The sequence below is a fragment of the Lagenorhynchus albirostris genome, chromosome 11, assembly GCF_949774975.1.
Source record: "Lagenorhynchus albirostris chromosome 11, mLagAlb1.1, whole genome shotgun sequence".
In the NCBI taxonomy this organism is placed as follows: Eukaryota; Metazoa; Chordata; class Mammalia; order Artiodactyla; family Delphinidae; genus Lagenorhynchus; species Lagenorhynchus albirostris.
Window position 1 is genome coordinate 87,768,160 of NC_083105.1, and position 27,967 is coordinate 87,796,126.

At 38.2% G+C, this 27,967-nt stretch overlaps 1 protein-coding gene across 2 annotated transcripts in view; it reads right to left on the minus strand.

Moving 5' to 3' along the window:
* Window positions 1-12,752: 12,752 nt before the first annotated feature.
* PDE3A (phosphodiesterase 3A) overlaps window positions 12,753-27,967 on the minus strand; it is a 302,683-nt gene continuing 287,468 nt past the window's right edge. For both annotated transcript variants that reach the window (XM_060166751.1, XM_060166752.1), the window contains 6 exons: window positions 25,317-25,430; window positions 24,981-25,180; window positions 22,963-23,166; window positions 22,116-22,271; window positions 20,760-21,012; window positions 12,753-13,580 (listed from right to left, as the gene is read on the minus strand). In XM_060166751.1, coding sequence (XP_060022734.1) covers window positions 13,339-13,580; window positions 20,760-21,012; window positions 22,116-22,271; window positions 22,963-23,166; window positions 24,981-25,180; window positions 25,317-25,430 — 1,169 coding nt within the window. In that variant the 3' untranslated portion in view covers window positions 12,753-13,338. The remainder of the gene's footprint in view (window positions 13,581-20,759; window positions 21,013-22,115; window positions 22,272-22,962; window positions 23,167-24,980; window positions 25,181-25,316; window positions 25,431-27,967) is intronic.

The window sequence follows — 27,967 nt, forward strand, 5'->3', positions numbered from 1 at the left end:
CCCCACCTCTGCAGGAGACCCTCCAACACTAGCAGGTAGGTCTGGTTCAGTCTCCCCTGGGGTCACTGCTCCTTCCCCTGGGTCCCAATGTGCACACTACTTTGTGTGTGCCCTCCAAGAGTGGAGTCTCTGTTTCCCCCAGTCCTGTCGAAGTCCTGCAATCAAATCCCACTAGCCTTCAAATTCTGACTCTCTAGGAATTGCTCCTCCCATTGCCAGACCCCCAGGTTGGGAAGCCTGATGTGGGGCTCAGAACCTTCACTCCAGTGAGTGGACTTCTGTGATATAAGTGTTCTCCAGTGTGTGAGTCACCCACCCAGCAGTTATGGGATTTGATTTTACTGTGATTGCACCCGTCTTACCATCTCATTGTGGCTTCTCCTTTGTCTTTGGATGGGGGGTATCTTTTTTGGTGAGTTCCAGTGTCTTCCTGTCAATGAATGTCCAGTAGCTAGTTGTGATTCTGGTGTTCTCACAAGAGGGAGTGAGACCATGTCCTTCTACTCTGCCATCTTGGTTCAGGGCCCTGTATACTCACTTATTTAGATGATTTACTTCCCAATTGTCATTACTTATTCCTATAGATTTTTGCTTCTTTTCTGTTTAGAAAAAGTCCTTTCAGTATTTCTTTTAGGATAAGTTTAGTATTGCTGTATTCTTTTAGTTTTTGCTTGTCTCAGAAACTCTTTATCTCTCTTTCTATTCTAAGTGATAATCTTGTTGGGTAGAATATCCTGGGTTGCAAATTTTTCCCTTTCAGAACTTTGAATATATCTTGCCACTCCATTCTAGCCTGCAATGTTTCTGTAGAGGAATCAGCGATACCCTTATAGCGGTTCACTCATAATTAACTCTGTTTTTCTCTTGCTGCCTTTGAATCCTCACTTTGTCTTTAACTTTTGCCATTTTAATTATAATATGTCTTGGCGTAGGTCTGTTTGGGTTCATCTTGTTTGGGACCCTCTGTGCTTCCTGTACCTGGATATCTCTTTCCTTCTTTAGATTTGGTTTCAGCAATAATTTCTTCAAATGCATTTTTGATCCCCTTTTCTCTTTCTTGTCCTTCGGGAATCCCTATGATGCTCAGGTCGGCATGCTTTATATTATCCCATAGGTCTCTTATATTGCTTTCATTTTTTTCATTTGGCTTTCTGTCTGCTGTCTGCTTGGGTGATTTCCATTATCCTATCTTCCAGACCACTTATTCATTTTTCTGCCTTATTCAGTCTGCTTTTTATTACCTTTAGCTCAGCTTTCATCTCAGTAAATGAATTTTCTAATTTTTCTTGGCCTCTCTTTATAGTTTCTTGTTCCTATTTACAGTAATCTGCATTTTAATCGATATCCTTTCTTAATTCCTTCAGTATTTTCATTATCTCCTTTTTGAACCTGGTGTCTATTAGACTGAAGTGTTCTGTTTTATTGTTTGCTTTTTCAGGGGAATTCACTTAATCTTTAAATTTGGAGCGGTTTCTCTGCTTCTTCATTTTACTTATATTTCTCTTACTCTATATATTTAGGAGAAAAAAATTATCTACTGTGTTCTTGGAGAGCTATTTTTATGTGGATGCATCCCTGTGTAGACTGTGTGGGTTTAATATCTTTGGTGCAAGGGCTGTTTTTAATGTGGATGCCTTCCACCTCTTTTCTCCATGTGTGCTGGCCATTATCCCCTTGATAGGGGGTGTGACTTGTGTTGTGGTGATCAGAGCCTGCACTGGCTGTTGTGCAAGAACTCCTCTTTGCTCTGTGATTGTCACAACCCTTTTGGGAGCAGGTCTCCTCCTTAGTTGCTGGAGTAGAAGTCTCCAGATCCATTTCTGAACTGCAGTGTGAGGTAGGCGAGATATTGGAGCACTCCCACTGGGAGAGGAGCCACTGAGTATTCCTCCACCAGAGCTGTCCAGCAGGATATGAGCTCTGTGGTGTCTCTCTTTCACTCATTGTGTGGGCTCACAAAGTTTACTGTTTTGGGCACCACCTTCAGCCCCGCCTCAACCATGGGAAGGCTGGCAATCGGCCCTAATATGCCTGAGGCATTTTTTTCACAAAGCCACCAGCATACATCCAGAGGCTCAGATCCACTGAAGTCAGCTACCAGGAGCACAGTAGTCATACACCTGGACCTGCTGTGGGAGCCGTGGAGGCAGCCTAGACCCTGGCCCAGCCCAGCCTCCATGTACCCATACCCACAGAGCCCACAGCTTCTAAGGTCAGACCCATCCCAGCCAGGGAGCACCCATTGTTCACTCAGATGTCCTGCAGGTGCTGAGTTTACAAAGCCATTTGGTGGTGGCATAAATCCACATATCTCACAGCCACAGGGAGAGGGCTCATATTTCAGCCCTGCTTCCTGAGTTGCTTGGCTCCTGGTGATCAGCTCTGATTTTAGTCCTGCCTCTGCATGTGGTCAACCCACTGGCGCTTGTGCACTCTCAGAACTCGTAGAAGGGGTGCTGAGCCAGATGAGAGTGCTTGGCAAAAGGGCTGCTGTGGCGGGCCCTGCCCTTCCTTTTGCTTGCATGTGCATTAATAATGGGGTTTCAGTGGCGGCACCATGCCCACCATGAGGATGCAAAGAGTTAGACTGCAATGCTGGGCCCTACCCCTCCCTTTGCATACTCCTTAACAATGGCGCTTAGCTTCTATGGCAGGCTTAGGCTTCTTCTGTGTACACCCCCGGTTGCGGTGGTACTCCACTCTAGCCCCTTCAGGCTGTCTCTGCACAGCCAACCCCAGTCCTGTCCCTGGGTCTTTCCTCTAAGGCCTGAGTTTCAGCATCCAGCCCCTGCCCATACCAGTGGATGCAGGGGCTTGGGAGACACGGACTGTCTGTGCAGGTCTCTCTCTGTTCTGCCTGCCACAAACCAGTTGATGTGCTCTCCTCCGAGCCTGTGAGGCTCCCTTTCTTTCCCAGCTCATCTCCATACCTGTGAGGGGGCTTCTAAGAGTGCAGGAACCTTTCCTCTTTCACAGCTCCCTCCCAGGGGTGCAGGTCCTGCTGCTTTTTTTTTCCCCTTTCGTCCTACCCAGTTACGTGGAGATCTTTCTTGCACTTTTAGGCGTCTGAGATCTTCTGCCAGCCTTCAGTAGGTATTCTGTGAGAATTGTCCCACATGTAGATGTATTGTTGATGTATTTGTGGGAGGAGGTCAGCTCCAGGTCCTTCTATCCCACCATCTTGATTGGAACACCCAACAGCTTATTTTCAATAGGCTGTTGCAACATTCTCAAGACTGGGCCTTTCCTGCTTTCCCCATTGCCACTGCTGACTTTTTAAAACTGACCTGCCTGTTTCATTGTGGACATGAGCTTTCTTGATGTGGAACAGCTGTGTAGTCCATATGCCTTCATTATCTTTACTGTGTTCCTCATTCTTTTCATGATTTGTGGAAGGTTAAATTATAGCCACCAAAGTTGTCTACCCCCTAATCCCCAAGAAACTGTAAATATGTTAAATTACATGGCAAAAGAGACTTTTCAGATGTAGTTCATGTTAAAGACCTTAATATAGGGAGAGAATCTTGGATCATTTGGGTCCAGTATAATCACATGAGTCCTTAAAAGCAGAGAACTTTCAAAAGCTAGAGACAGAGAGGATGCAGCAGCAGCTGAAGTTAGAAAGTCTCAGGGTGTAAGAATGAATCACATGCCATCGCTGGTTTGAAGATGGGGTGGGGGCTGGGTGAGAGGAGAAATGCCTGGAGGAGTGAGGTGACCTTAAGAAGCTGAGAGAGGTTCCCAGAGGACAGCCAGCAAAGGAATGGGACGTTAGCTCTGTCATTGGAAGGAACTGTATTCTGCCAGCAAGCTGAATGATTCTAGAGACTTCAGAAAAGAGGTCAGGCTGGCAAACACTTGATTTCAGTCTTGTGAGAGACCCAAAGCAGAGAGTCCAGCCAAGCCCATCTGGACTTCTGACTGACAGAGTTGTGAGCTAATAAATTTGCCTTATTTTAAGTTACCAAGGTTGTGGTAAATTATTCTGGCAGAAATAGAAAACTAATGCATAATCTTTATCTGCCTTGAAGTCCCCGAAGACCAGAGCCCAAGCCTTCAATGAATTCACCTTTGGCATCTGGTGGGGAAGAGCCAGTCAGTTTGACAATGGAGGAAGGAGCAATCCCATTTCCTGAGTATAACTACAAAGTATGAAGCAATACGCCCCTCCCCCATCCAGTTCTGTCTGGTCCCAGTAGCCCAGAGGATCCCAGATAGCACAGGCCACTCAACAACTCTTCACATCTGTCAGATTTCAGCAGAAGTGGACCTGGGTTTCCTCTCTTAAGCCAGCAATGATGTAAGAAAGAATGATCTGGACATGGAGTGGTTCCAGGACTAAAAGAAGCAAGACTGTTGCTTAAAACTATCCTAACAGGCAGAAAGTTCTCTAATCATTTAAGAACTGATTACATTTTTTCTTTTCATTGGTCAGGGTGTGGTACCCATTTCCTAAGCTCCACCTCATGTGGTTCAGTGGGCATAGAGGTGATCTGTAGGGCTGGACCAAGTATGGATTAGTGTGACCAAGGACACGCTAATCTGATCTCTGAGGCTATTTCAGACAATGGCCTTGGCCATCCCTTTCCTCTGGCCTGGATCTCAGGCTCCATTAGAGCTTACCAATCATCACCTCTTACCCCATCATGTAAATTAACTTTTCCTTACCTAAGGCCAGTTTGACAGTACCTAAACACAGGAAGGAGATGAAAGTTCAGACTGGACCTAGTTATGGTCTCCCTTCCACTGAGGACCAGAGCATCACCATAAGAGGAAAGCCCTGGGAGAGGGATAGAATCCAGAACTCAAAAAGACATAGTCAATCTTGCTCTGTTGTGCTGCGTGTAGTTGGAAGAATTTGTGTATGCACAAAGGGAGAAAGAAAATGTATTTATAGAGTGTGAAAATCCCCTACTAATTTGATTTGCCTAAGATATAGAAATATAAATGATTAATGGCTGGTTCCTTTGATGGGGACATGGTTTGAGGCCTGAGTGAAGGGAACTTTGAATATAACAGGCTTAGACATTAGAATTTTGTTTCATAGGTAATCGGGAAATCAGTGTGTGTAGATTGAAGAATTGACTCCTTGGGAACTTTGGGTAGAAATTGCATTTTGCTTTTGTTTGTTTCAGAGAACTATATTTGAGTGTTTTCAAACCATTCAGAATTTTGTAAAGCTTTTTATATATGTAGACCAAAAACAATTCTGAGTCTGTACAACCAAATATCCTGTATATTGGGCATTCACAGACAAACTTGATAGGATAAATTGTAGCATTCATAGTATAAATGGCAGCACTGTGTATTTCACAGGACCCTGAAGCTGACTATTAGAAATCTGGTTATCTTGGTTTTGGTGCTAACTATTCTATTAGAGAAAGGGCACAGCTTAGCTGCAGAAAGTTAGATGAAGACTAATGCAGCTAAGAATTCATCAGAGACAGGGAGAGGGATGTGACCATGGGAATAGAAGTCTCCAGGAGTTCTTGGAAATTGTAGGAGGGTCAATGGATGTGTCATTACAGTGTAGGCTGGGTACAGGCTACTGCATTTGGATATGAGAAAAAAGGATGCCTTCAAAAGTGGATGGAGGACTTGGGTTGTACAAATGACTACATCAAACATGATACCACAGAATTATATTTATATTATACATTGTTTTCACATTGCAACATCCACATTGATCATATGTGACACAATTCTACTAACTTTGAGTATATATTTACTATAACATATATATATATATATATATATATATGTAAAACCAAGAGGCACTTCCAGTAATTCTGGCCAAAAAGGAGCATCATTTATAGTGTCTAAGCTAAAAAATAATAAAAATAAATACAACTTATCTAATATTTTTCTGTACAGATTCTACTTTATACAAAATATTTATCAGCCATTAACTGAGTCACAACAAATATTTGTGATAGGATGATACAAAGTATTGCTACATATATTAAGTGCAAGATACAGGTGAGAGGACAAGATTTATTTCAACTGCGAAATGATCACTTAAGTTCAACGCCTCACTCTTTTGTTTCTAAAAGTTGATAAATTTGGAAAGTTATTAACAAACATATTCAGGTTTGTTGAGAGTGATGAGAATTACATTGTTAAAAATTACCATGTACAAATGACATCCCTTACACTGTTACTTTGGCAGTTATTTGAAAATATTGCTTTATAGGAATACTAAATTAATCCAATACTCTGGTTTACAAATAATACAGAGACAAATATTTGGGATATGCTAATCTGAACTTTCCAATGAAAGTTTTTGTCAGGAGGAGGTAATGACTGATCAGAACAACTGCCCCATCAGGAATCAGAACACATTTTAACACCAAAAACCAAATCAAATTAACCAAACCATCCAAAACCTCAAACACTCTGAATTCAAATTAAAGTTCTTTCAGTTGCATATCCTAATATTATTATAGGAAGCCAGGGAGAGTCTCGTTTTCATTATTTTGCATTGAGAGTTTCAGAATGTCTATAAAAGCACCAATTTTCATTTTGTGATTCGTATGATAAAAAAATCTATAGGAAGAAAATCAGGGGGTAGTTGGATTCAGTGATATTTATTTCCAGTGCCTGTCAACTAAAATGGTATGCGTTCTTCTGTGAGAATGTATTAGGAATGAACTGATATTCACAAATGGAAAAAAACCCCACCATTTAAGCAAATATAATATGGCAAAAATCCTATGCACATGTTTTACAGAGTATTAAATAGTGATTTTTTTAAACTAATAAACAAATTTATACTTAAAGTCAAGCCATTGAAACACACCGACAGGTGATATATATATCTCAGGGCTGTTATTTAAAGATAGCAATACTATAGTAGTGGATTATGCTTATACATAGCTAAAATGAAATATCTGGTATAATATGGGTTTTTGAGTCATAAAAATAACCAGTTAATTTTAAAAAGAAATGTGAGGGAAATTCTATCAACCGACAGCTGATATACACAAAGAAAACATCTTTAAACAATTACTTTTAATTTCACATTAAACCATCTGAATAATTTGCTAGTATATAGAAAGTAAAATTACTAGAATAAAAAAAAAAATCCTTCCCTTCAAAAAGTATTCAAGCAGCAGTTTCCAAGCGCTAGGGGCTAGTTCACATTCCAAAATGTGTAAGTGCTGATTGTAATGAAGGAAGTCAAGATTGAAATATGGATCCATTAAGTCCCTTTACTCGAGAATAACTGAGAACTAAGTTGGTTTGCCACAGAAAAGATGAAGAGGTGTCCTGGGATGATCCTTTAAGTTTTATGTAGTGTTCACTCCCAATCCACAGCTCTGCTTTTTTTTTTTTTTTTTTTTTTTTGCTTTTTAGTACCATGGGCTGCACAATGAAACTAGGTGTGGTGAGTTAAAACTTGAGGTGAAAGGCATCTTGCTCCTTATTATAGCAGAAGAGAATTTGTGATGATTTTTCCTTTACTAATTTTGAGTTAGAGAAGGAAAATTGGAGATAAGTCATACTTTTCTCCTGTAAGTTTGACTTTTTCTTTTTGTTTTGTTTTAAAGAGGAAAGAATTCCCTGCTATAGTGTCTGTTTCACTTGAGATAGGTGAAATACTATTTAAATTACTTTTCTATTTGTGAATCTCAAATTTCAACCTACCATTTGATCATCTTAGCAGACGAATGTAGTGCATGTGGTTTATTGATCGGTCAGTGCTTCCTTTGTGAAAGTCAAGATTAATAAGATTTAATTTTTCTTAGTAGTGAAAGTATTTGGGTTCTTAACTGTGTTAGAGTTTAGTAAAATATGATCTTCATTAGTAAACCATTTATTTTAAAACAACCTAAACCGTGACAAATCGCTGGATTTGTCATTCCTCTTTCTTGGGATAATTCAGACTCTAATTTATACCCTAAATCTAATTAAATTATGGGGACTAAATTTATTTTTATCTATTTCATGTATTATTGGACTCTTCATAAAATATTTCCCTCCCTGAAGCATGCAGAGAATTAGATAAATAATTAAAGATTACTTTTTACAGTTTTCTGTTACATTATAGATCTGATTATATCAAAATGTTTAGCATCTCTATACCACGAAACATCATTTTGTGGGTTTCAATTGATTAAAAAATTTTAACAAATAATCAAATTTATTTGATTATTTATTTTTGCTTTGCTTCAAATAATCAAATTTAATATTCTTGGTAGTACTTACATATGATGATTTAATATTATTCTTTTTGAAGCATTTTTGTTTGAATTATTTGCGTGATTAAAGAATCCCTTCTTGATGTAAAACAATGAGGAAATCTGTCTGAACATGAACATGTTCAGTGTTTCTTATCAATAAGAAGGAGGCTTGCTTTTTCTTCTTTGCTCCACAACTCCTCAAGGAAGCAGAAATCCATGATACCAATGCCTGTCAATGTAATCAACCTTAAAAGTATGATATGGAGGAAAAACTAGCTGCCTTTTTAGATGGGGAATTTGGATTCATAAGAGCCTTAAGCACATGTCAAAAGCCAGTTCTGTTTTCCATCTATACACCATTCCTTATAGTCTTATCTGTACCAAAACAATCTATACCAGATCAGTATTTTTGAATCCGGATATTGAGTTCCACCAACTAAATAATGGCTTAATCTTCAGTTTTGTATCTTCAAACATAGTTAGCAACAAAACGCTCAATTATTTTTTGTCACTATTGTTAACCTGCTATTAGAATGATTTTGTAGTGTGAACGTAAAGATCATAGTACCTAAAACTGGTACATTTTCCTCTGATTAGAAAAGCTAAGCATAGTTTAATTCTGGAATGTTCTTTACCTAAAATGGTGACTTGGTCTCCTAATCTTAAAGTTCCATTTTGTTGGACAGATTAGAAAAACGGACTGACAGACAGTATCATCAAGGTCATAGTTTTACTTCATAGAGAAATCACCAGAGAAATGAATTACTTAGAACTGGTTATAAAGTATTTTGCTGCTTGATAGGAGAGAAGGCAATTGAAAGGAACTCAGTTTGGTTTCAGAGTGTATAGATATTTTAGTGCTCAAATACCTGGAGTTGAGCTATTAGCGTTGGAAAATTTGTTGCTTTTTTCCACACCCATTAGCTGATAATTATACGGAGAATCTGATTTACTGTAGATTATGAAAGTTTACAGAACTCTGTTTTACTGGAGCCTTCTGCCCGTTTGCAAAGGCAGTTTATTTCCAAAATTGCATATAAACCAGGAAAAGTATTAAGTGGGAATCAGACTTAGGATGGAAGAGAAGGACAATAAGACCCTTATTGTGGCTTTCAGTATTATTTTAGAAAAACTGAATGACAGGGACAGTGGAGATCCCCATACTGATATGGAAGCACCAAAAATACCTCCTAAAGCAGAATAGAAATGATAATTTGATTCTTTACTTCTCATTAGTTAGGAGCTGTTCATCACACAAATAGTTCATTTTTGTAAAGCAGTCGTTTCAAGCTTTAGACTTTATTTACAATGATAATTTTCATATCTTTATTACTTAGAAAATAATTTATGTTTTTCCATCATTTTAACAAAAAATAGGCCTGAGTCTCATGCCTTTTGCACAGCTTTTACCTTCAAAGAAAGTTCTCTGGGAAAGTGACAGGGGACATCAGGACATTGCAAATCAAGAGAGGCAGGGGTGTGAGGAAATTGCAATACGTATTATACATGTAATATGAAGTCCGCTTGACATACCGTCGTCTTTAGTTTTACTGAGATTGCAATGGTTAGGATTTGTTCTGGAATTCCATCAAAACGGAACAGACATGATTTCGTGTTCTGTGTTTAGAAAGTGGGTATTTTCTTAAACATAATATGAGGAAATTCCTTCACTTCTCAGGTGAAGACCGATGTAGATAAATCCCTGTACAGAGCTACTGTCTTCATCTTTGACTAAGAGCAAAACCAGGTCTTATATAAATGACAAAAATAACTTACAGTTTTAAAATATGCTGAAGTGGTGTTTTCACCAAGGAAACAATATTCTCAAGGTTGGCTTAGATCGATAACCAGAAAGACGTTCTATCGGCATGCTGGAAATGCCATCGATGACATTCTTAGTATACCTGGTCTTTTCCTTAACAGAAAGCAACCACTAGCATCAAGGCCACCAAATTCCAACTTTTCCTACCATTAGCTTCATGGCTGTCCATACAATTCTTTTCCCTAAATGGGCCAGACATTCCTTCATTTGAAAGACCTGAGTTTATCTAATGGCACCTATAATTAGGCTCATATAAAAATGTAGTGAATTGCAACAAATACACTGGCACTACAGGAAGCAAGCTCTGGAGTTGGAAGTGAACACAGTAATACTGCTGTCACCAAGGACGGGGAGACCACCACTAGCAGAAAACATCTTTTCATGTCCCTCGGCATCCTGTGGGATGTACTGGGTGTGTATGAAAGTCAAGCGCTTGAAGAATCGCCATTCCTTTTCTTGAACTGACTTTAGCTTTAATACACTGGCAATATATCTTTCCTTGAAGGAAAAAAATGATTAATCTGCCTAGACTGGTGAGCACAGTTCTGGAATGAAGAGGTTCTTACTGCTTTGGCCATGATTATTTCATGTACTTACTTGAAAACAGAACAAAACAAAAACCAGCTAGTGTGCTTAGACCTCTACTCTGGCAGCCAGGCGGGCCCCTACTTGGGGTCATGGAGCGTTGAGGAAGCCACCAATATATGGTTATGAATGTATAACTACTCTGTCGCCATTTAACTTGCTCCATACCTGGATTTTTCCTGGACTTACATTTATTTTAGAGACATATGGCATTTGGAGCAGGGGGAAAGATTAGTTTTGTTAAGTAATTAGATACAAGAGGTATGTGAGTATAAATGCTTTTTTCCCCCCTTCTGTTATTTGCCATGGAAGGAAAATAAATTCACTGGGGAAATGTATTTGACTCACAGTAAGTTTTGCAAACATAGAGACACACAGGGAATACTAAAAAAATGGAAAACAACTCCGTAAGTCCTAAACAATGAAGACCTGATGTTAACTCAAAAAAAAAAACAACAAATTATTCTCATTATTTAGGTAGAATCTGCATCTGTTTGATCCTTTTCATATTTTCCTACTTTTTGGGAAATTTGCCTTGAAACTATGTTTATTTTGGATTGTATTATCTTTGCCTTATTTAAAAAATGCCATGGATTATTGTATAATCATTGCTTTGGAAGGGAAGAATATCCATTTACGAGAAATGAAGGCATTTTTAATGTAAACACTCTTTTTTATGATTTGAGAGGAAATAAAAAGTAGAAATCACAAGCAAGATTTACTTGAAGCTAAGGGTGTTTAGATGATGAGCAGGCCAGGATATAGTATCAAAGGAAATGTTACAAGCAAAAAGTGTTGGGAAGAAAGGGACACCAATTATAAACATTTCTCATTGTTTAAGAAAGTCTTTCGCTTGGGAGATGTGGATCCAGAAGGTACCCAAAAGTTAGCCAGAGTTGCTAGTGAAAAGACGTTCTTTGCAGCATCCTCATTTAATTGGCATAAAATAACTGTATCCGGTTATCATTTAAATTAGAACAGGTAGATGAGTGGGTGTTCACAGACCTCCATGCAAATGAACCATCCATCTCTTACTGGGCTTGGAGAGAGCTACAATGTATAAAAATGGTGATTAAAATAGAACTTTATAAAAATGTTTCCCTTTTCCCTTTAAAAAAAAAAGAGTTGACTATCTACAGAAACAAAAACAAATCTTTATATTTACATCAAGATAACTATTCATGACAAATATAATAATATGAAATAAAATATTGAAAGTGAGTATCAACTTTTTAAATAGAGGTTTGGCTCACAGCATAAACAAGTGTAGATAAACAAACGAAAAAAAAAAAAAAAAGACTGTCAATGATAGGCCCAGTCCCCCCAAATCCCTCAAGTCTTCCCTGCCAAAAGAAACATGACAATGGGCCAGATTACAGCTAGAAGTCACCCCATCACACCGTGAGTGCAGCAGCACAATAGGGTTGTCCGTGCAACCTTTGCCACCCAAAAGCCAATCTTCACCAGGTGCCAAGAATCAGGCTTTCACTATGTCAATAAACACCAAACCCTAGGTTGAAATTTTCCCCTTCATCTCTCACTCACTCACTAGCTATCCCAGAGTGGGTTTCTGCTTGCCTTCCTTTCTTTTTTTTCTTTTTCTACTGCACATTTTGCAGCAAATTAAGACATAGGCGATCCCCATTACGAGCCATTTCTCAGGCCTTCTCTGGCGACCTTTTAGAACTGTAACCTGATGAAAAGACCTGACTTCAGCTCCTTCTGAGGTGTTTCTGTTTAAAGAATTCCATCCCCTTCCGTGGTAATTTGATTTTAGGTGAGTGACAGACAGACAGACAGACAGACAAACAAACAGCTCCTATACATTCATTCAGCGACTAGACTGGAAAATGTCTCAGTCTTCCTGGTTTAAGGCTGGTGACAGAGAGCCTCGAAGGGATGCACAGGCCCGTGGCCCCCTCCCCCAGCCTGCCAATCCCCTCCTTCTGCAGAGGGACTTTTACTGAAGCCGAGTAGAGGCAGGCGTTTGGGATGGCTGCCTCTTAAGGACTCTCCAGAGCGAACTTCATCCTGTTTGTTCACATGTGCTGAGTCGTCTGCTGCAGCAATGCTATGAACGACTAAAACCACAAAAATCTCTCTTTACATACACACAAATGTACATACACATGAGCATCCTTTCCATCTCTCTCTCTCATACACACACACACACAATGTTGGCAGGATGCATAAGAATTCAAACAATGCTCTGGAACTTTCATCCCTCAGTACTAAGAGCAAAAGCTTCTTAGTCGTAACCTACATTTGCTACACTGCTTCCCGGCTAAAGCTTCACCATCTCCTTTGGAATTTCTTTTCCTTTAGTTTTTCCTTTATGATTTATTATATCACAGTGACCACTATATATCTTAACATGAATGTTACTAAATCGTGGAGCCAGGAATCCCGGCTTTTCGGTGTGTCTGTGTGTCTGCGTGTGTGTCTGTGAATATGTTTTACATGGATCTATGTGAGAGCTTATATACACACACACATATATACTTCTTCCTTTAAAAAAATCCTTAGAAGCTGGTGTTGTTATAATGTGAAAGCTTCTCTGAGTGAGAGTTTTTTAAACCATGTACCTCACTGTAAAAATAAACACATAAAATGCAAAGAATCCCAAAATGCCATAGCCGTTTGCCCATCTTCTCATATTTCTACAGTGTTGTGTCTAAGTGTTGTGCTGGCTTGAAAAGAGTCTGTGACAAGTCACTCTGTTTCGAAACGTAGCTCATTTATCCATTGTCACTGGTTTGGCTTTGGGGTTGGGGTTTCGTCTCCTCTCGGCTTCCCCTTTTCTTCATCTTCTTCCTTGATGGCCTGGATCTGGTCTGAGGGATGCTGCTGGGGGGACTGGTCCAGGGACTGATCCTCTATGCCCGCCAACCTCTGTTCCTCCTCAATGACTTTCTTCCACATCTTGTGGTTCTGCAGAAGGTGCTGAGTTATTTGGCAGTAGACTTTTCTCCTTTTGAAAGTTTTCTTTCCTGAGAAAACACCAAATTAGACTACTTATTTGTGTGTGGAGTACAGGACAGTTTTTTCCCCTATTCATAGGGGTCAAGTACCAAATGGATACATATATCTATCAATCACTTGATGTGTATATTGTAATAATCATTTTTGAGAGTGGGGAAATAAGAGGAAGATGGCATGAACCATTAACATATCATTGAGCTGTACCGTGAACAGTATTTAATAGCTGGTGCCGTAACGTCCAATACAAGGTTTTGTCTGTTTCTTGGAGTTATTACTCTCACTCCATTCAGACTCTCAAGATTTTCCACATAGATTATTGGAATAATTCCTTGTTACGTGTTCCTCTGCTTTGTCAACCAATTCAACTCACAAAAGTCTACAATATTGATTTTTTAAAAAAGACAGTTTTGATAGTACTGTTTCCTGTGGACTAAAAAATTAATTTCAAACTCCTCTAGCAGGGAGCTTTGACTCTAGTGGGAAAATGGAGAGTAAACAAGTAAGGACAATTACACTGAGTTGTACAAAGTCTTTGAAAGGTGGCAGAAAGAGGGGGAAATGACTTAGCTGGGAGGATGCTGCATGATGATGGTGGCTTGGACTAGGATGGGGACAATGGAAACGAAGATGAGTAGATAAATGTGAGCTACATTTGTGAGGTATAATCAACAGCACTTGGCAACCGATTAAATGTAAGGAAAAAAGAAGGGAGGAATCAAAGGCAACCCTGAGCTTTCTGACGTGAACAGCTGAGTGGCAAGATGTACTGAGAAAGGGCACATTAGATGAGCAGACTTGAGGCGTACGTTGAACATGAAGTGTCTGGGAGACCTCTAAGTAGGCAGCTATTCTCTTCTAAGCACAGAATATACTGTACCTTCATTCAAGTGACCATTTTAGACATAGGCCAAGAATTTGGAAGTTAGACAGATTCTCACATTGGATTATAAACTTCTCTATGGACAGAAGTTTTTCCCCCTTTTGCGTATATATCTATCTGCAAAGCTCCAGACTTTAGTTAGTATTCAGTAAGAGTTTACTAAATGAATTATGTCCTCTCTAGTTTCTGTTCCACAATTCCAAGTACATGGTGAAGTGTTGACAAGTGATTGATTGATGATAAAAATAATAAAAGCATGAAAATGTGGTCCACAGGAAATTCTGATCTGAGACTGCATTAAGGAGTTAATAGTACAAGTTACCAGGATGATCTGCAAGGAAATTTGAATTTATTTAATGACGTAGTAATGATTTACCATGTAAAATCTGGAAGGAAAAACAAAAGAAAAATAAAATAGTAACGATAACAAAAAAAAAGGAAAAAAAAAGCCAATTGCTTTTTCCACCAAAATTTCCACCAAAATTTTTGTGGAAGTGCTAATGATTCCTTCAACAGTTTTATTATTAAAAAAATTTCTTGTACCTTAAAAGATGATAAGATCAATTTTTAAAACATAGTTCAGAAAAAGGATACCAAATTATTTTGAATTACTTTTGAACCATACAGACATAAGGAAATTATTACGTTGGATGAATGCCAGGGTGGGGGGGGGGAAATGGATACAGGCAGACTCATAAGCAAGAATTTTAAAAAATATATTTACTATATTCATTATCTTATTCATGAGATGGACCCATCAATCAGCTTATATTGATCACCTGCTAACTGACAAGCATTTTTCTGGATGCTATGGAAACAAAGACCAATGAGTCTCAGAGTTTGCCTTAAAGGAGCTTACCATTTATAGGAGAGAGGGCCCAGAAGGTCAGAACTGAAATACACATGCTATGTTTTATGATGGACCTAGATAAGTGACCAGGATGGCCTTAGTGTTCCCCTCATCTTCACTAAACTTCAGATAGGTTTCTTCCAGACACTAGGACCCTGATCTAAAACTTGTAATTGCAAATTCTTTCTCTGCCCCTTGGTAATGTAGATAAATCGCCCAGCCTCTAGCCAGTGTGACAACCCAGGAAACATCTTTCTCAAGGCCCTGGGAGCCAGCCCTTTGAAATGCAATTATTAAGAAAGATAGGACCAAAAGACAACCCTCAGAATGGGAGAAAATATTTGCAAATGAAGCAACTGACAAAGGATTAATCTCCAAAATTTATAAGCAGCTCATGCAGCTCAATAACCAAAAAACAAACAACCCAATCCAAAAATAGGCAGAAGACCTAGACATTTCTCCAAAGAAGATATACACATTGACAACAAACACATGAAAGAATGCTCAACTTCATTAATCATTAGAGAAATGCAAATCAAAACTACAATGAGATGTCATCTCACACCAGTCAGAATGGCCATCATCAAAAAAATCTAGAAACAATAAATGCTGGAGAGGGTGTGGAGAAAAGGGAACACTCTTGCACTGCTGGTGGGAATGTGAATTGGTATAGCCACTATGGAGAACAGTATGGAGGTTCCTTAAGAAACTACAAACAGAACTACCATATGACCCAGCAATCCCACTACTGGGCATATACCCTGAGAAAACCATAATTCAAAAAGAGTCACATACCAAAATGTTCATTGCAGCTCTATTTACAATAGCCCAGAGATGGAAACAGGTCTAAGTGTCCATCATCAGATGAATGGATAAAGAAGATGTGGCACATATATACAATGGAATATTACTCAGCCATAAAAAGAAACGAAATTGAGCTATTTGTAATGAGGTGGATAGACCTAGAGTCTGTCATACAAAGTGAAGTAAGTCAGAAAGAGAAAGACAAATACTGTATGCTAACACATATATATGGAATTTAAGGAAAAAAATGTCATGAAGAACCTAGGGGTAAGACAGGAATAAAGACACAGACCCACTAGAGAATGGACTTGAGGATATGGGGAGGGGGAAGGGTAAGCTATAACAAAGCGAGAGAGAGGCATGGACATATATACACTGCCAAACGTAAGGTAGATAGCTAGTGGGAAGCAGCTGCATAGCACAGGGAGATCAGCTCGGTGCTTTGTGACCACCTAGAGGGGTGGGATAGGGAGGGTGGGAGGGAGGGAGACGCAAGAGGGGGAAGAGATAGGGGAACATATGTATATGTGTAACTGATTCACTTTGTTATAAAGCAGAAACTAACACACCACTGTAAAGCAATTATACTCCAATAAAGATGTAAAAAAAATAAAATAAAATGGGTAAAAGAAAAAAAAAAGATAGGGTCCCTATCACCGATCTCTGTGGGTAGGAAGGAGCCTAACTTCAATAAGCACCAATTAGCAAACAAAAATGGCCTAATCACATTGACCAACTCCCCTTTAAGATCCTCAGTACTTTTTCCTTAGCTCATTCCAGCGTGTAAAAACTCTCCTGCCTTTGTTTTCAATGGAGTTGAGTCCAATGTCTCTCTCCTATTTTAATAGTCTTGAAGAAAGTCTTCCTTACCATTTTTAACAAGTATGCAGTGCAATTTCTCTCTGACACATCAAAGTATGGCAACATCAGGTACTCAACCTGTGAGGGAGTAGATAAGACTTTTTCCAAAGGACATAACATTTGAGCTGAGAGGTACATTATGAGAATTAAATACACTGGGTGGAGAACGGGCTGGCAGCATTCTAGGTATGTGAGGGGCATGTGTACAGGCAGAGGGCACGGGGCCCTGGAGCATAACACCAATTTCTTCAATTATAAGATTCTTAACAAGGGCAATATATACATAAAATAAAATTGAAAAAAAATCTGAATTCTTTCTATAGAAATCAATAAAATATATTAATCCATTCAATTTTTAAGAGCAAACCTTTAAAATTACTTTTCTATCAAAGCTATCTACTTGTCTATTTCTACATTGTTCTTATTGTAGTGAAGTTCAATCTTTACATGTTAATGTACTTTTTAACCTAATCCTTTGAGTCAAGCGAGTTACAGATGATCACTGGGTGAAGGATGGACTTGAATCAGTCACAGCACATGCTCTACTGCTCAAGGTGATTATTCCATCCAAAAGTTATACAGGTTCACGGTAGTGCGTTCACAGGGAAGAAGCTAACAAAAGCTCAACTTTTCTCTTTTTCCTTTTGGGGCAGCCCCCATGAGAGCAGCTGTTCTCTTATTAATGCTGCTAAACCTCTCTGGAATTAAACTGAATAAGGTGACGTAGAAGAAAGTTTGTACCAAATAAATTTGCGTAGATTAGAGTCTGCAGGTGGTCTAAAACATGCCTGGATTGAGAGCCAAATTGTTCAGCACTGGAACCTTTTGAAATGAGAACAAAGATCCTTTCATTGCTCAAACTCTAAACGCAGCTTAGTACTTCATTAGAAACCTCTTAGTTTGCTGTAGGAATCTTTCAAATTTAATTATGAGGTGGGGAAAAATGCCTTCTTTACCCAGGATACCATATTGAAATATCTTATTCTGTGTTTCCTGAGAGACCTCCAAGTTTTGCAAATTGCTGAAATTATCAGTGCATATTTAATTTACATTTTTTTCTGCAATCTAAGTTTCAGGTTAAATCAAGTTAACCATCTCAGTCAATATGAATCCTGAAATTAAAATTACTAAGAGTCAATAACACTGGAGTTAAAACAAGGAGACCTGGGTTTCCTTTCTGGTTCTGCGGAATCCGTCTACACCTTGGGTTGTCAAACTTCTGAGCCTCAGTTTCGACTTTTGTAAAATGAGGCAGCTGAACTGGATGATCACTGATTCCCCTTCCATTTCTAGAATTCTGTTATTCCACGTGGCCAATTTTTACTAGATACTAACACTGCCCAATATTTATCATTTTCTTTGCTATAAAGGCATAGTTCAAATATAATTTTTCAAAAGCTATGGTTATCAAATCATTGTTGATGATGTCTTAAATTTTAACGTAAAGGTGACCAGTTGACTTTTAGAAGCCATTAGTAAACAGAATCCACAGAATTCTCATTCCTGCTTTAGTGAGCTTGATTAAAAATGGGAAGGTCAGTAGAGTAACACACCAGAGTCTGAGAGTCAGTATGGCCACCCAACCCTACAGAACAGAGACAAATCGAATATTTGGTTGTTTGTTGTATTTGCTGCTAAAGCCAACGCTGACGAGTTGAGCCTGTTAAACCTCCTGACCTAGGTTCTTCAATTCTTGATGCCTAGATTATGTATGTGTTGCTTCAATGTATTTGAGTTCAAATAGCAAGCAAGTAGGGCCCACGGGAACAAAGCTTTCCCAGAGGCTAAGCTGACCACACTTTCCAATAACATTCAGTGGAAAAACTGTCCAGTCCTTAGTCAGACAGCAAATTACCTGGCTCTTTGAATGAAAAAAAAGTAAAAACGTAAAATGCATGCATGTTTATTAAATGAGAAAATAAATAATCCATGAATCCTATCTTGGCTCCTACCTCTGAATCCCAAGATCAGCACAAAATTTTTAATAGACATCTTTTGATAAGCATCAGAGGAATAAAATAAAATTACTTTGATAATAGAATATTGAAGGAAAACAACTTTTGATTTTCCTCCCATTCTGTATAAAAGTTAATATACGGGTTAGACCTTAAGCAAAAGTCTGACCTAAAGCCAAACTTGCCCCGTCTCACCAGTCTATGGTTAAAAATGAGTTCTTTATCTCTGCTTATGTGAGCTTACGACAAGGCACTTATATGAGGGCAAAATAGGTTAATACACACGTTAGAATATCTCTTTACCTAGATGGCCAAATGAACGAAGTCGTGCATTTCCCTGACTGTGCTAAAAAAAAAAAAAAGGGAAAAAATGATCATAATGTCTTTCATTGGTAATATTTTTGGTAAGGGCCTTGAAAAATATCAATATTAAGACTGAACTTCCTTTATGAAGGTAGATAGGAACCACGTACTATACTCCCATGAACGTAGGAACAGTATTTGTGCAATATCACTGTAAGGGTTATTGGTTTTCCTAATTATGCTATTAGGGCTTCCTCCCTATGGCAGGAGAAACAGTGGAGAATATTTCAAGATGTGAAGAAAAATAATCTTGATTTTATAGACAATTAAGTTGAACAGATTAGAACGGCTACATGATGCACTCCAAATCAATGACGAGATGTGACCACTTCTCACTGTCACTATTGCCACTACCCTGGTCCAAAGCCACAGTCATCTCTCACTTGGATAATTTCAACAGCCTCTTAACACACTGCCCTGCTTACACCCTTGCTCTTACCCCAAACTCGAGAATATTCTCAATGCAGCAGTTGAAGCAATCCAGTTAAAACATAATTTGAATCAACTAAGTCTTCTGCTCAAAACCTCTGATGGCTTCCCATCTTACTCAGAGTAAAAGCCAGACTCCATACTGTGACCTGCAGAGCCCTACCGTCTAACCCTCCATCATCTCAGTCCCCACTCCCTAGCCCCCTTCCTCTGCTTCAGCCTCCCAGCTCTCCGGACGCTCCTTGAACACCCAGCCAGTGTCCACGTCAGGACCTTTACACGGTTTGCTTTCCTCTCTCCTTGAAATGCTTTGTCCACATCTCTTTCCATGGATCACTCCCTTCCCTTGCTTCTTTCAGGTTTAAAAAAAAAAACTCTCTTATTTAGACCGTCCATGGCTATCCTAAGATTTTAATCTTTCTGCACAATATTTCATATCCTTCTTATTTTTCATTTTTATTTTTAAACTCTAGCATTTATCAGTACCTAACATATTACAGATTTACTGATTTGTCTTTCTTAGTGTCTGCTGACCCCACTGGAATCTAAGTCTAAAAGGGCAAGGATTGATCGATTTTTCTTTTTTTTTTTGGTCTGATTTGTTCATGGCTCTGTCTTTACAGTCTAGAAGAATGCCTGGCACAGAATAGGTGCTTACTAAATATGTGATGAATGAATGAGTGACTACTACCTCTTACCACTTTAGCACCTCCCTCGAAGCAAGCCAGGAAGAGTCTATGGCTGGTCTAGATAGTACCTGAGATTCCTAAATCATTCAGATACTCTGAAAAATAGGCTTTGATTACTTAATTGTCTTACTTCATAACAGAGAACATACCTTTTTATGAATACAGTATTACAATAGATTCCACAGTCTGTAATTTCCATTATCATGATATTGGGGAAGGGGGGGTATCCATAATCACTGCAGCAGGTGATATTTGGACTCAGCTATGAAATTCACGAGGAGCATCAAACTTATTATGAACCTAAGTAAGAAAACAATCCTAGGAGAAGCACATTCGAGAGAGATTCTATAACTTACTTGGAGATTCACGATTTTTACAGGTTTCCTCTTCGTTTGGTGCTTCCTCCTCCTCTTCTTCTGGGTCATCGGTGTCTCCTGACTCATCACTGTCTTCCACCCATTTCCCTGGCATCAGTCCTGCTGAATCATAGGAGTTGCACAGAGGACCCACAATGTGCGAGATGAAGGATTCCTGAAGGTTGGCCAACTGAGGAGCAGAACGGTCCATGAAAGGGCTTATTGGTAACCCGAGGCTGGCCTCTTCATCACCCTAGAAATAGGAATGTAGCAGGAACAGTTAACTAGAAAGGCAAACGACAAGGAAAGTGTAAAATACCAATACAGTCACCATTCCCTTGGCATCTAAAATTTGCAAATATGCAAGAACCCAGGCATACGTGTGAACTCTTTCTTTCCTGGACTGCTAAGAGATTTTCCCCACATTACTAAGATTCCTGTCGGACTGCTTTGCTGCCATTTACCAGTTTGGTAATCTTGAGGGTTTGGTTTTTGACCAAGGGGAAATACAAGAAATGGTTTAATGTCTAAGTAGATGACCTTTCTCATGACACTAGTCATTGTTCCTTATATTAGAGTATAAGTTAGAATATAAATGCAATGCTGAATATAAAAGGCAATGCTGGATATAAACATCCAACAAATAGATAATCTATCATGTTTTCCTTTTGTTTTGCCTTGGCTGCCAGGAATTTTAAAGTAACTTATTCCTCAATTAAAGTTGCTACCTCAACCCGGCTTTGGGTTGAATTATGTCTTCTGTGATTATATAGTTTCTGATATTCTTATTTATGTTTAACAGTACTACTGTATAAGTGTTTACTTTGAACTGATTCATTTCTAGAAAAAAAAAATCAGATTGTAAACCAGAAGTTACCTAGCAACATTAATGAAGGAATTATACCAAAATATCAACAATGATTATGCCTATGTAGCGGAATTATTATAACTGGATTTTCTCTTTCCTTTACATTTTTTCTATATTCAGTATTTCAGGATTGATTATGAATTTATTCCGAGGAAAGGCAATACCTTATTTTCTAGAAAGCACAAACATTTATTTTAAATATAAGTCCTATCTATAATGCTCAAAAAAGTTCTTTCTAATCTTTAACAGTGTCCAGGGAAAGGCGATTTATTACTTAATACTTGCAAATAACTTTATCTTAGAGTTTTTACGCTTACAGTTTAGTCCAATTTTGGTCATTTTTTTAATCCTCTGATTAAAATTGGCCAGCGCCTTTTCTGATGGCAGCATGAATATGAAATAGACTGATCACGCTTCAGCTTTTGGAAGCTTTAGGGAATTTATGAGCTGCCTCAATATGGATTAAGAGAAATAGTTAAGTTAGTTACCTGTTCATAAAATTCATTGACGATACCCTCTGTCCACTGAAGATGGAGCTCTTTAAACTTAGCTGGCCCATTGATATCAGCCAACTTTATACACATTTGACAAACCAGCAGACGATCATTTTCATTGGTCCAATCTATTCCAACTTCATCATTCACCTGTTTGAGGGACAAAGTTAAAATGGGTTCTGATGCAATGAAAGCAAAAGTTGAACAGGAGAATAAACAACAGAATATTGATTGTCTTCCTACCATGTGCAGGTTAGAATGCCAAGTAACGAGAAACATCTCAGCTGTTTCAAATAATGTTATTGGCTTAAATAAATTAATAGTAAAATAGATCACCAAAAAAAGTAAAATAACAAATGATGGATAATTATTAATTATTCAATTAATTAATTGAAAAGAAATGCTATTTAATATTAACATAGGTTTTAAATTACTATTAAAATGTGGCTACAAATAAGAAATTTTGAGTTAATATTTGGGCATTTATGTTTGATGTATGAAATTCTGCTTCAGGTTTTTGACCTTTACTACTGCCAGGTAATTTCTGTTAGCATTCCACGGAGATGAGAGCAAATTAAATCAAACAGAAACACAACGATAGTTAGAATTCTACTATTTCTCTGTAGTGCCAAGTATAATCTATACAGACAGCACCTCAGCGTATCAGGTTTCCAGGTTAGGACCAATGCCTAAATATCCGCTTCTGGTTAAACATTTCATTGCCTCTCATTTTCACATTTGACATATATGAGGTGACAGCAGTGAGTTTTTGTTCAACACTTTGATTCCATGACTTCTTTCAATGTGGCCAGAAAATGAGGACTGGTACAAATCTAGTTACCTTGGCATTAAATTTGGCTACGAAGTCAAAGTGTTTCTTCAGGTCAGTGGCCAAAATTGCTTCAATGACAAGGAAACGGAAATGCTTAAATTCCACATGGTCAAGGTTAACTAAGAAGTTATATTCCGGCCGGGACATGAAAAGATTCCACGCAGCAGCTGCATGATGGTTCTCCAAAACTGAACGATCGTTATAGAGCACCGCCTAGGCAAAGATGAGAGTGAAGAGTTCAACTTTTTAAATTAAAAAACAAAAATAAATGAGAATATGCAAAGCTTTTGGAATCCGCTTTTATCAGGGAACACAGGAGTGTAACCTTGTGGCAGCCAGTTATTAAGAATCACTTACTGCTGTACATTGCTTACTTTTCTTGGTTAAATTTCCTTTTTTGTAAGATAAAGTTCATTTCCTTGAAACGTTATTTCATTTCCTTGAAACTTTATTTCAGATTCTTGCAATTGAAGGGCTTAGAGTTAGCTTTTATCAGATTATTATTATTATTTTGCAGGGCACAGGAATTTAACCATTAAAATATGCAAATATACTAATATTCCTAAGAAGTAACTCAGTTACTTCCCACATCTAGAATGAGTGACTTCCTTTTAGTTAAATACATATAACTAATACAGAGGAATGGAATCCCTGAGGAGCCCATAATTCAAAAGATTCTTACCCCACCATCAGCCACAGGAAATATCACCCCCTGTCTACTAATTGAAAGTATATAGTAAATATCTGCTTGTTTGAAATTCTCTAGTAATGCTGAGGGATGCTGCAAAGGAAAAGGAAGTTGCCTAAAAAATGCTTGGAGACTAGTGTGGTAGATTTAGATGGAGGGGAAAAGAGGTATAAGGACAAAAAAGACCAAGGACATGAAAATTGATATTTTATGAATATTAATAAATATTAATTATCATTGCTTGCTGATCCGTAATCATTAATCACAGTTGAGAGGCTGGGAATAGGTTGTGTCATGAGATACCAAGTGAGGCAACTGAAAATGCATGTGTATGTAGGAAAATTGAACGGTATATGGTGTTGGCAAAAGGACTTGCTTATCTTTAGGGAAAATGTACTCTGGTGTATGAACGGCACAGTGAAAGAAATTACAGTAAGCAGTGAGGAAAAAAAATCAGGATATTTGTATTGTATACAGATTGGAAGAAAATTCTAGACTAGTCTATAAGAGAGGGTGTGGAAATGGAGGAGAATGGGGAAAAAGACAAAAGGCAAACGTGACCAAAAAAAAAAAAAAAATACTGGACCAGATTGGCCTCTAGACCAAGATCCTCTAGAAAGAAACAAGATCTTGGGCTCTTTAGTAACGTGGGTCCAGCTGGTTAAATCAAGGAGAAGCTTATTAAATTTAATTATATAGATGGAGTTGCCTAAATACTTAGTGATTAATATTGGACTTTAATTTACATGCCAAGATGAACTTCTTTAAAGTTACTGTTTTTGGAGTACTATGTTCAGGTAAAAAATTTCCCTTAGGTGAATGAAATAAATTGATTTTTAATTCTTCCTAACCAATAAAAATGCCATAAGAATAGTAATTGTTATAATGAATATAGCTCAAAGGAATGGGATTTATATCCAGAGGAGCCTTACATTCTTAATAGTCTTAAATTTATATCCAAAGAAACCTTTAATTCTTAAATTAGAGAACCAAGAAAAGATTTGGTTCTCTAATCTTTTCAGAAAGAAACTTTTGTATAGGTCAGATTTTCTTCGTTGGGGAAGTTCATTAACATGAATTCAAGCGGTTTTTCTTCCTAAGAAAATTGAGAAGGGATCCCCATGGGTGATAAAGTTGCATATGCACCATTGACGACTTAGAACAAACCATGATACCTTTTCAAAATGAGCATGGTCTCTAAGAATTTTATCTCAGGGCTAAGTATAAACAGGCACCACGTGAATATGAGCTAAAGTGAAAGTCAGATTTATCAAATTAATTTTCTAAAGAGAAATCTCAAAATTGAATTATTTCCCCTGATCAAAGTTGAAAGATTTACCTGAGGGGCACTAGTTGCAACCAGGAAAGCATTAGTCCTTCCCGGGTGATCAAAATCATGCATGGCGGCAGCCACATACAGGGCCATCAACTCCAAGGCAGGGATATTTCCAGACAAACATCCGTATTTATCATCTGGCACGTTACACATTTTTGAGAATACATATCCCATATGTCCATGTGTAAACCCACTGTCAGAATCTGAGAAGAGACAATGAAGATAACAGAGCTTTTAAGAAAGTATTAAACTGATATCATTTGTCTTGATTTCCTTTTTAAAAAACCACTCTTCTGTTCCCATAATTTACAAGGGAGCACAGAGGGACTTCATACGTACCTGAATCGCTTGCTGATCCGTGATCATTAATCACAGTTGAGAGGCCGGGAATAGGTTGTGTCGTAAGATACCAAACAGCGTGTAAGACATCGGTGGCATGGATTCTGTTATGGTCTGTAACCAATGCAAAGGAACAGTCATTCATCTGTGAACGCCGGGGTCCGAGGACCAAGAGTGCCACCTACTGGATAAAGAGTTTAGTCCTCCCATTTTAATACCCCAGTGAAAGACAGCCAAATATTCTAGGACAAACACTCTGTGATTACTCTTCCATTCCTCGGTAACATCGAGAGTAACAAGAAAAAAATACAGCAATAACATTCATTACACATAAAGATGTCTGAAATGAAAAAAGATCTGTCTAGAGTCTACCAGAAACCTAACATATGTAGGAAATGCACTCTCTGAAGCCACTGTGATGTTTACCCTTGTTCTTATTCCCATGTTCCTGTATAAAACTACACAGAGGACTGGAATAAAAGACCCATGATATACTTAACCTAGATCAGACCAATGGTCTATACCAGCCAGTATTTCATCTCTGATAAATAGCATCTAAATATAATTTGTGAACTGAACATAGTATTTTTCTTCTGTATCAAACGTAAAACACTGCAATAAAACGAATCACACATTTTTTTATATGTATACTAAATCCACAAAGCAAAAGCAAAAGCAAAATCGATAATGTTCTCTGATCTAGAAATTCTAACTTGGGAATAAAGTTCTAGGAAATACCTAAAGAGGAAAAATTAAAACCTCTTTGTATAATAGTGTAGGGAGTTGAGCCATTCCGAAGAGTAAAAGCTAAGGGGGAACCAAATCTCCTAGTTATAATGTCATTACCATGGGAAGGGGGTCCTATTTTCACATGTGCAGTTCAGCTTCTAGGGAACCATGACCAAAGGCCCACTGTGCTCTTGGCTCACCTTTCTCTGTGCAATTTTCCCATGTTTTTCTCTTGTTTATCTGGCCTTTCAAAATACTTCATTGATTGGTATGCTTTACCCTAAATATGCTATCTTTACACATTTTATTCCTAATGACCAACGATGATACAGTTTCCTTCTCTAATGTAATAGATTACATCTCTGAATAATACTCAACAGATGAGAAGCAAAAACAGAAGAGAACAAGCAGAATGATAGTGGGAATTTGAGAGAAACACCTGTTCCCTGGTCGGGGAAGAATGAAGAAACTATGACATCTGTGGTGTTGGTGGCACACAGGAGAACGTGGGAAGACGATGCCTATGTTCCTACATTTCTGAAACTATTAGGAGTCAGTCTTTAAGCTAAATCTTGGGTGAACACTCCAGGAACTCACTGAGGGGCTGTGAGGTCTTTAGTGGATGTCTTCAGAAGAGCTTTGAGAAGCAGATCTCCTAGGCTCCCCAGGGGTCAACAGCAAAACCTGTTCACAGTCACTGCCAGAGGTGAATGCGGATATTACCTAGTTTCCAAAGAACAATTTTATTCAAACTGGAGTCTCTATTTCTGTATATGGACTATCTCAAGTGATTTAAGACAATTACATTTTATGTCTATACCTGTGCCATGTACGAAGTTGATCACGGTAGAAGTTTCTAGATCTACGACAGATCTTTGTCTCTGCTCTGACATTTACTACCTGTGTTACTGAGTGAGTGACTTAAAACTTTAAGTCTCATTTCCTTATCTTAAAACTAGGGAGACAATAATAGTGCCTATTTCATAGTCCAATTGTGAGAATTACAGAAGGGAACCTATTTTAAAGTGGCTGGTATATAGGAAACTTGCCATTGATGTAAATATCATTCACATAACATACATGATTGCTCTTAAAACAAGATGACAGATTAGCACAGATGACCTGTTTTCTTTCAAAATCAACGCTGGGTTTGTAAGAATAGAATTGAAGAGCTAAAATAAAAACTGTGCTAAGCCCTGGGCGAGGGAGAAGGCAGTGATGACCTGGTAGAGGAAGAATATGCAGCCTGGTCAGAGAGTGTCTGGGGCTATGCTGGGAGGGAGCTCCTGGGTTAAGTTCTTTTCCCTTGTGGCAAGCTGGGAAGATTACTGTGTGGATGTAATTACCATTACCATTGCAAGTCAGGGAAACCTGCGCTTGTGCCCAGTATCACAAGGGTGGGTGGGTGTTAGTATCAGGGTGCTGGCCGAGCCTCTTTGGGGTGAGAAATAGACAATACCACGTACAGGTGAACTTGTTGCTCTTGAGTTATCCTGCTTCCTGCCCTGTTCCTCACCCCAAGGTCCAGGTCCAGAACGTTTGATAGGTAAGTTTTATAAACTTGCAATGAACAACTGAAATGATTTAGTGCTGAAAATGTACAAACAAGAAAGCGGCCAAACACATTTTATACGTCTAGTATCATCTTATAAAACTTTTTTTCTTTAAACATTTTTGGTGTTTTAGAGATTAGTATCATCTTGATTAAAAAACTAGGGAAAGACAGTATACAGGAAAGAAAAATTCCTCCTTTTACTTTTGAGTATAGGTTCAAAAGTACTAAATAAAACAATAGCTAACGAAGCCCAACTCCATTTAAATACATACATATATTTATAGATAGATAGAGATACAGTTTGGCAGGTGTAGCTCTAAAATAATTATGTTGTCACTATCACTTAAGTAGGATGGAAAAACCATCT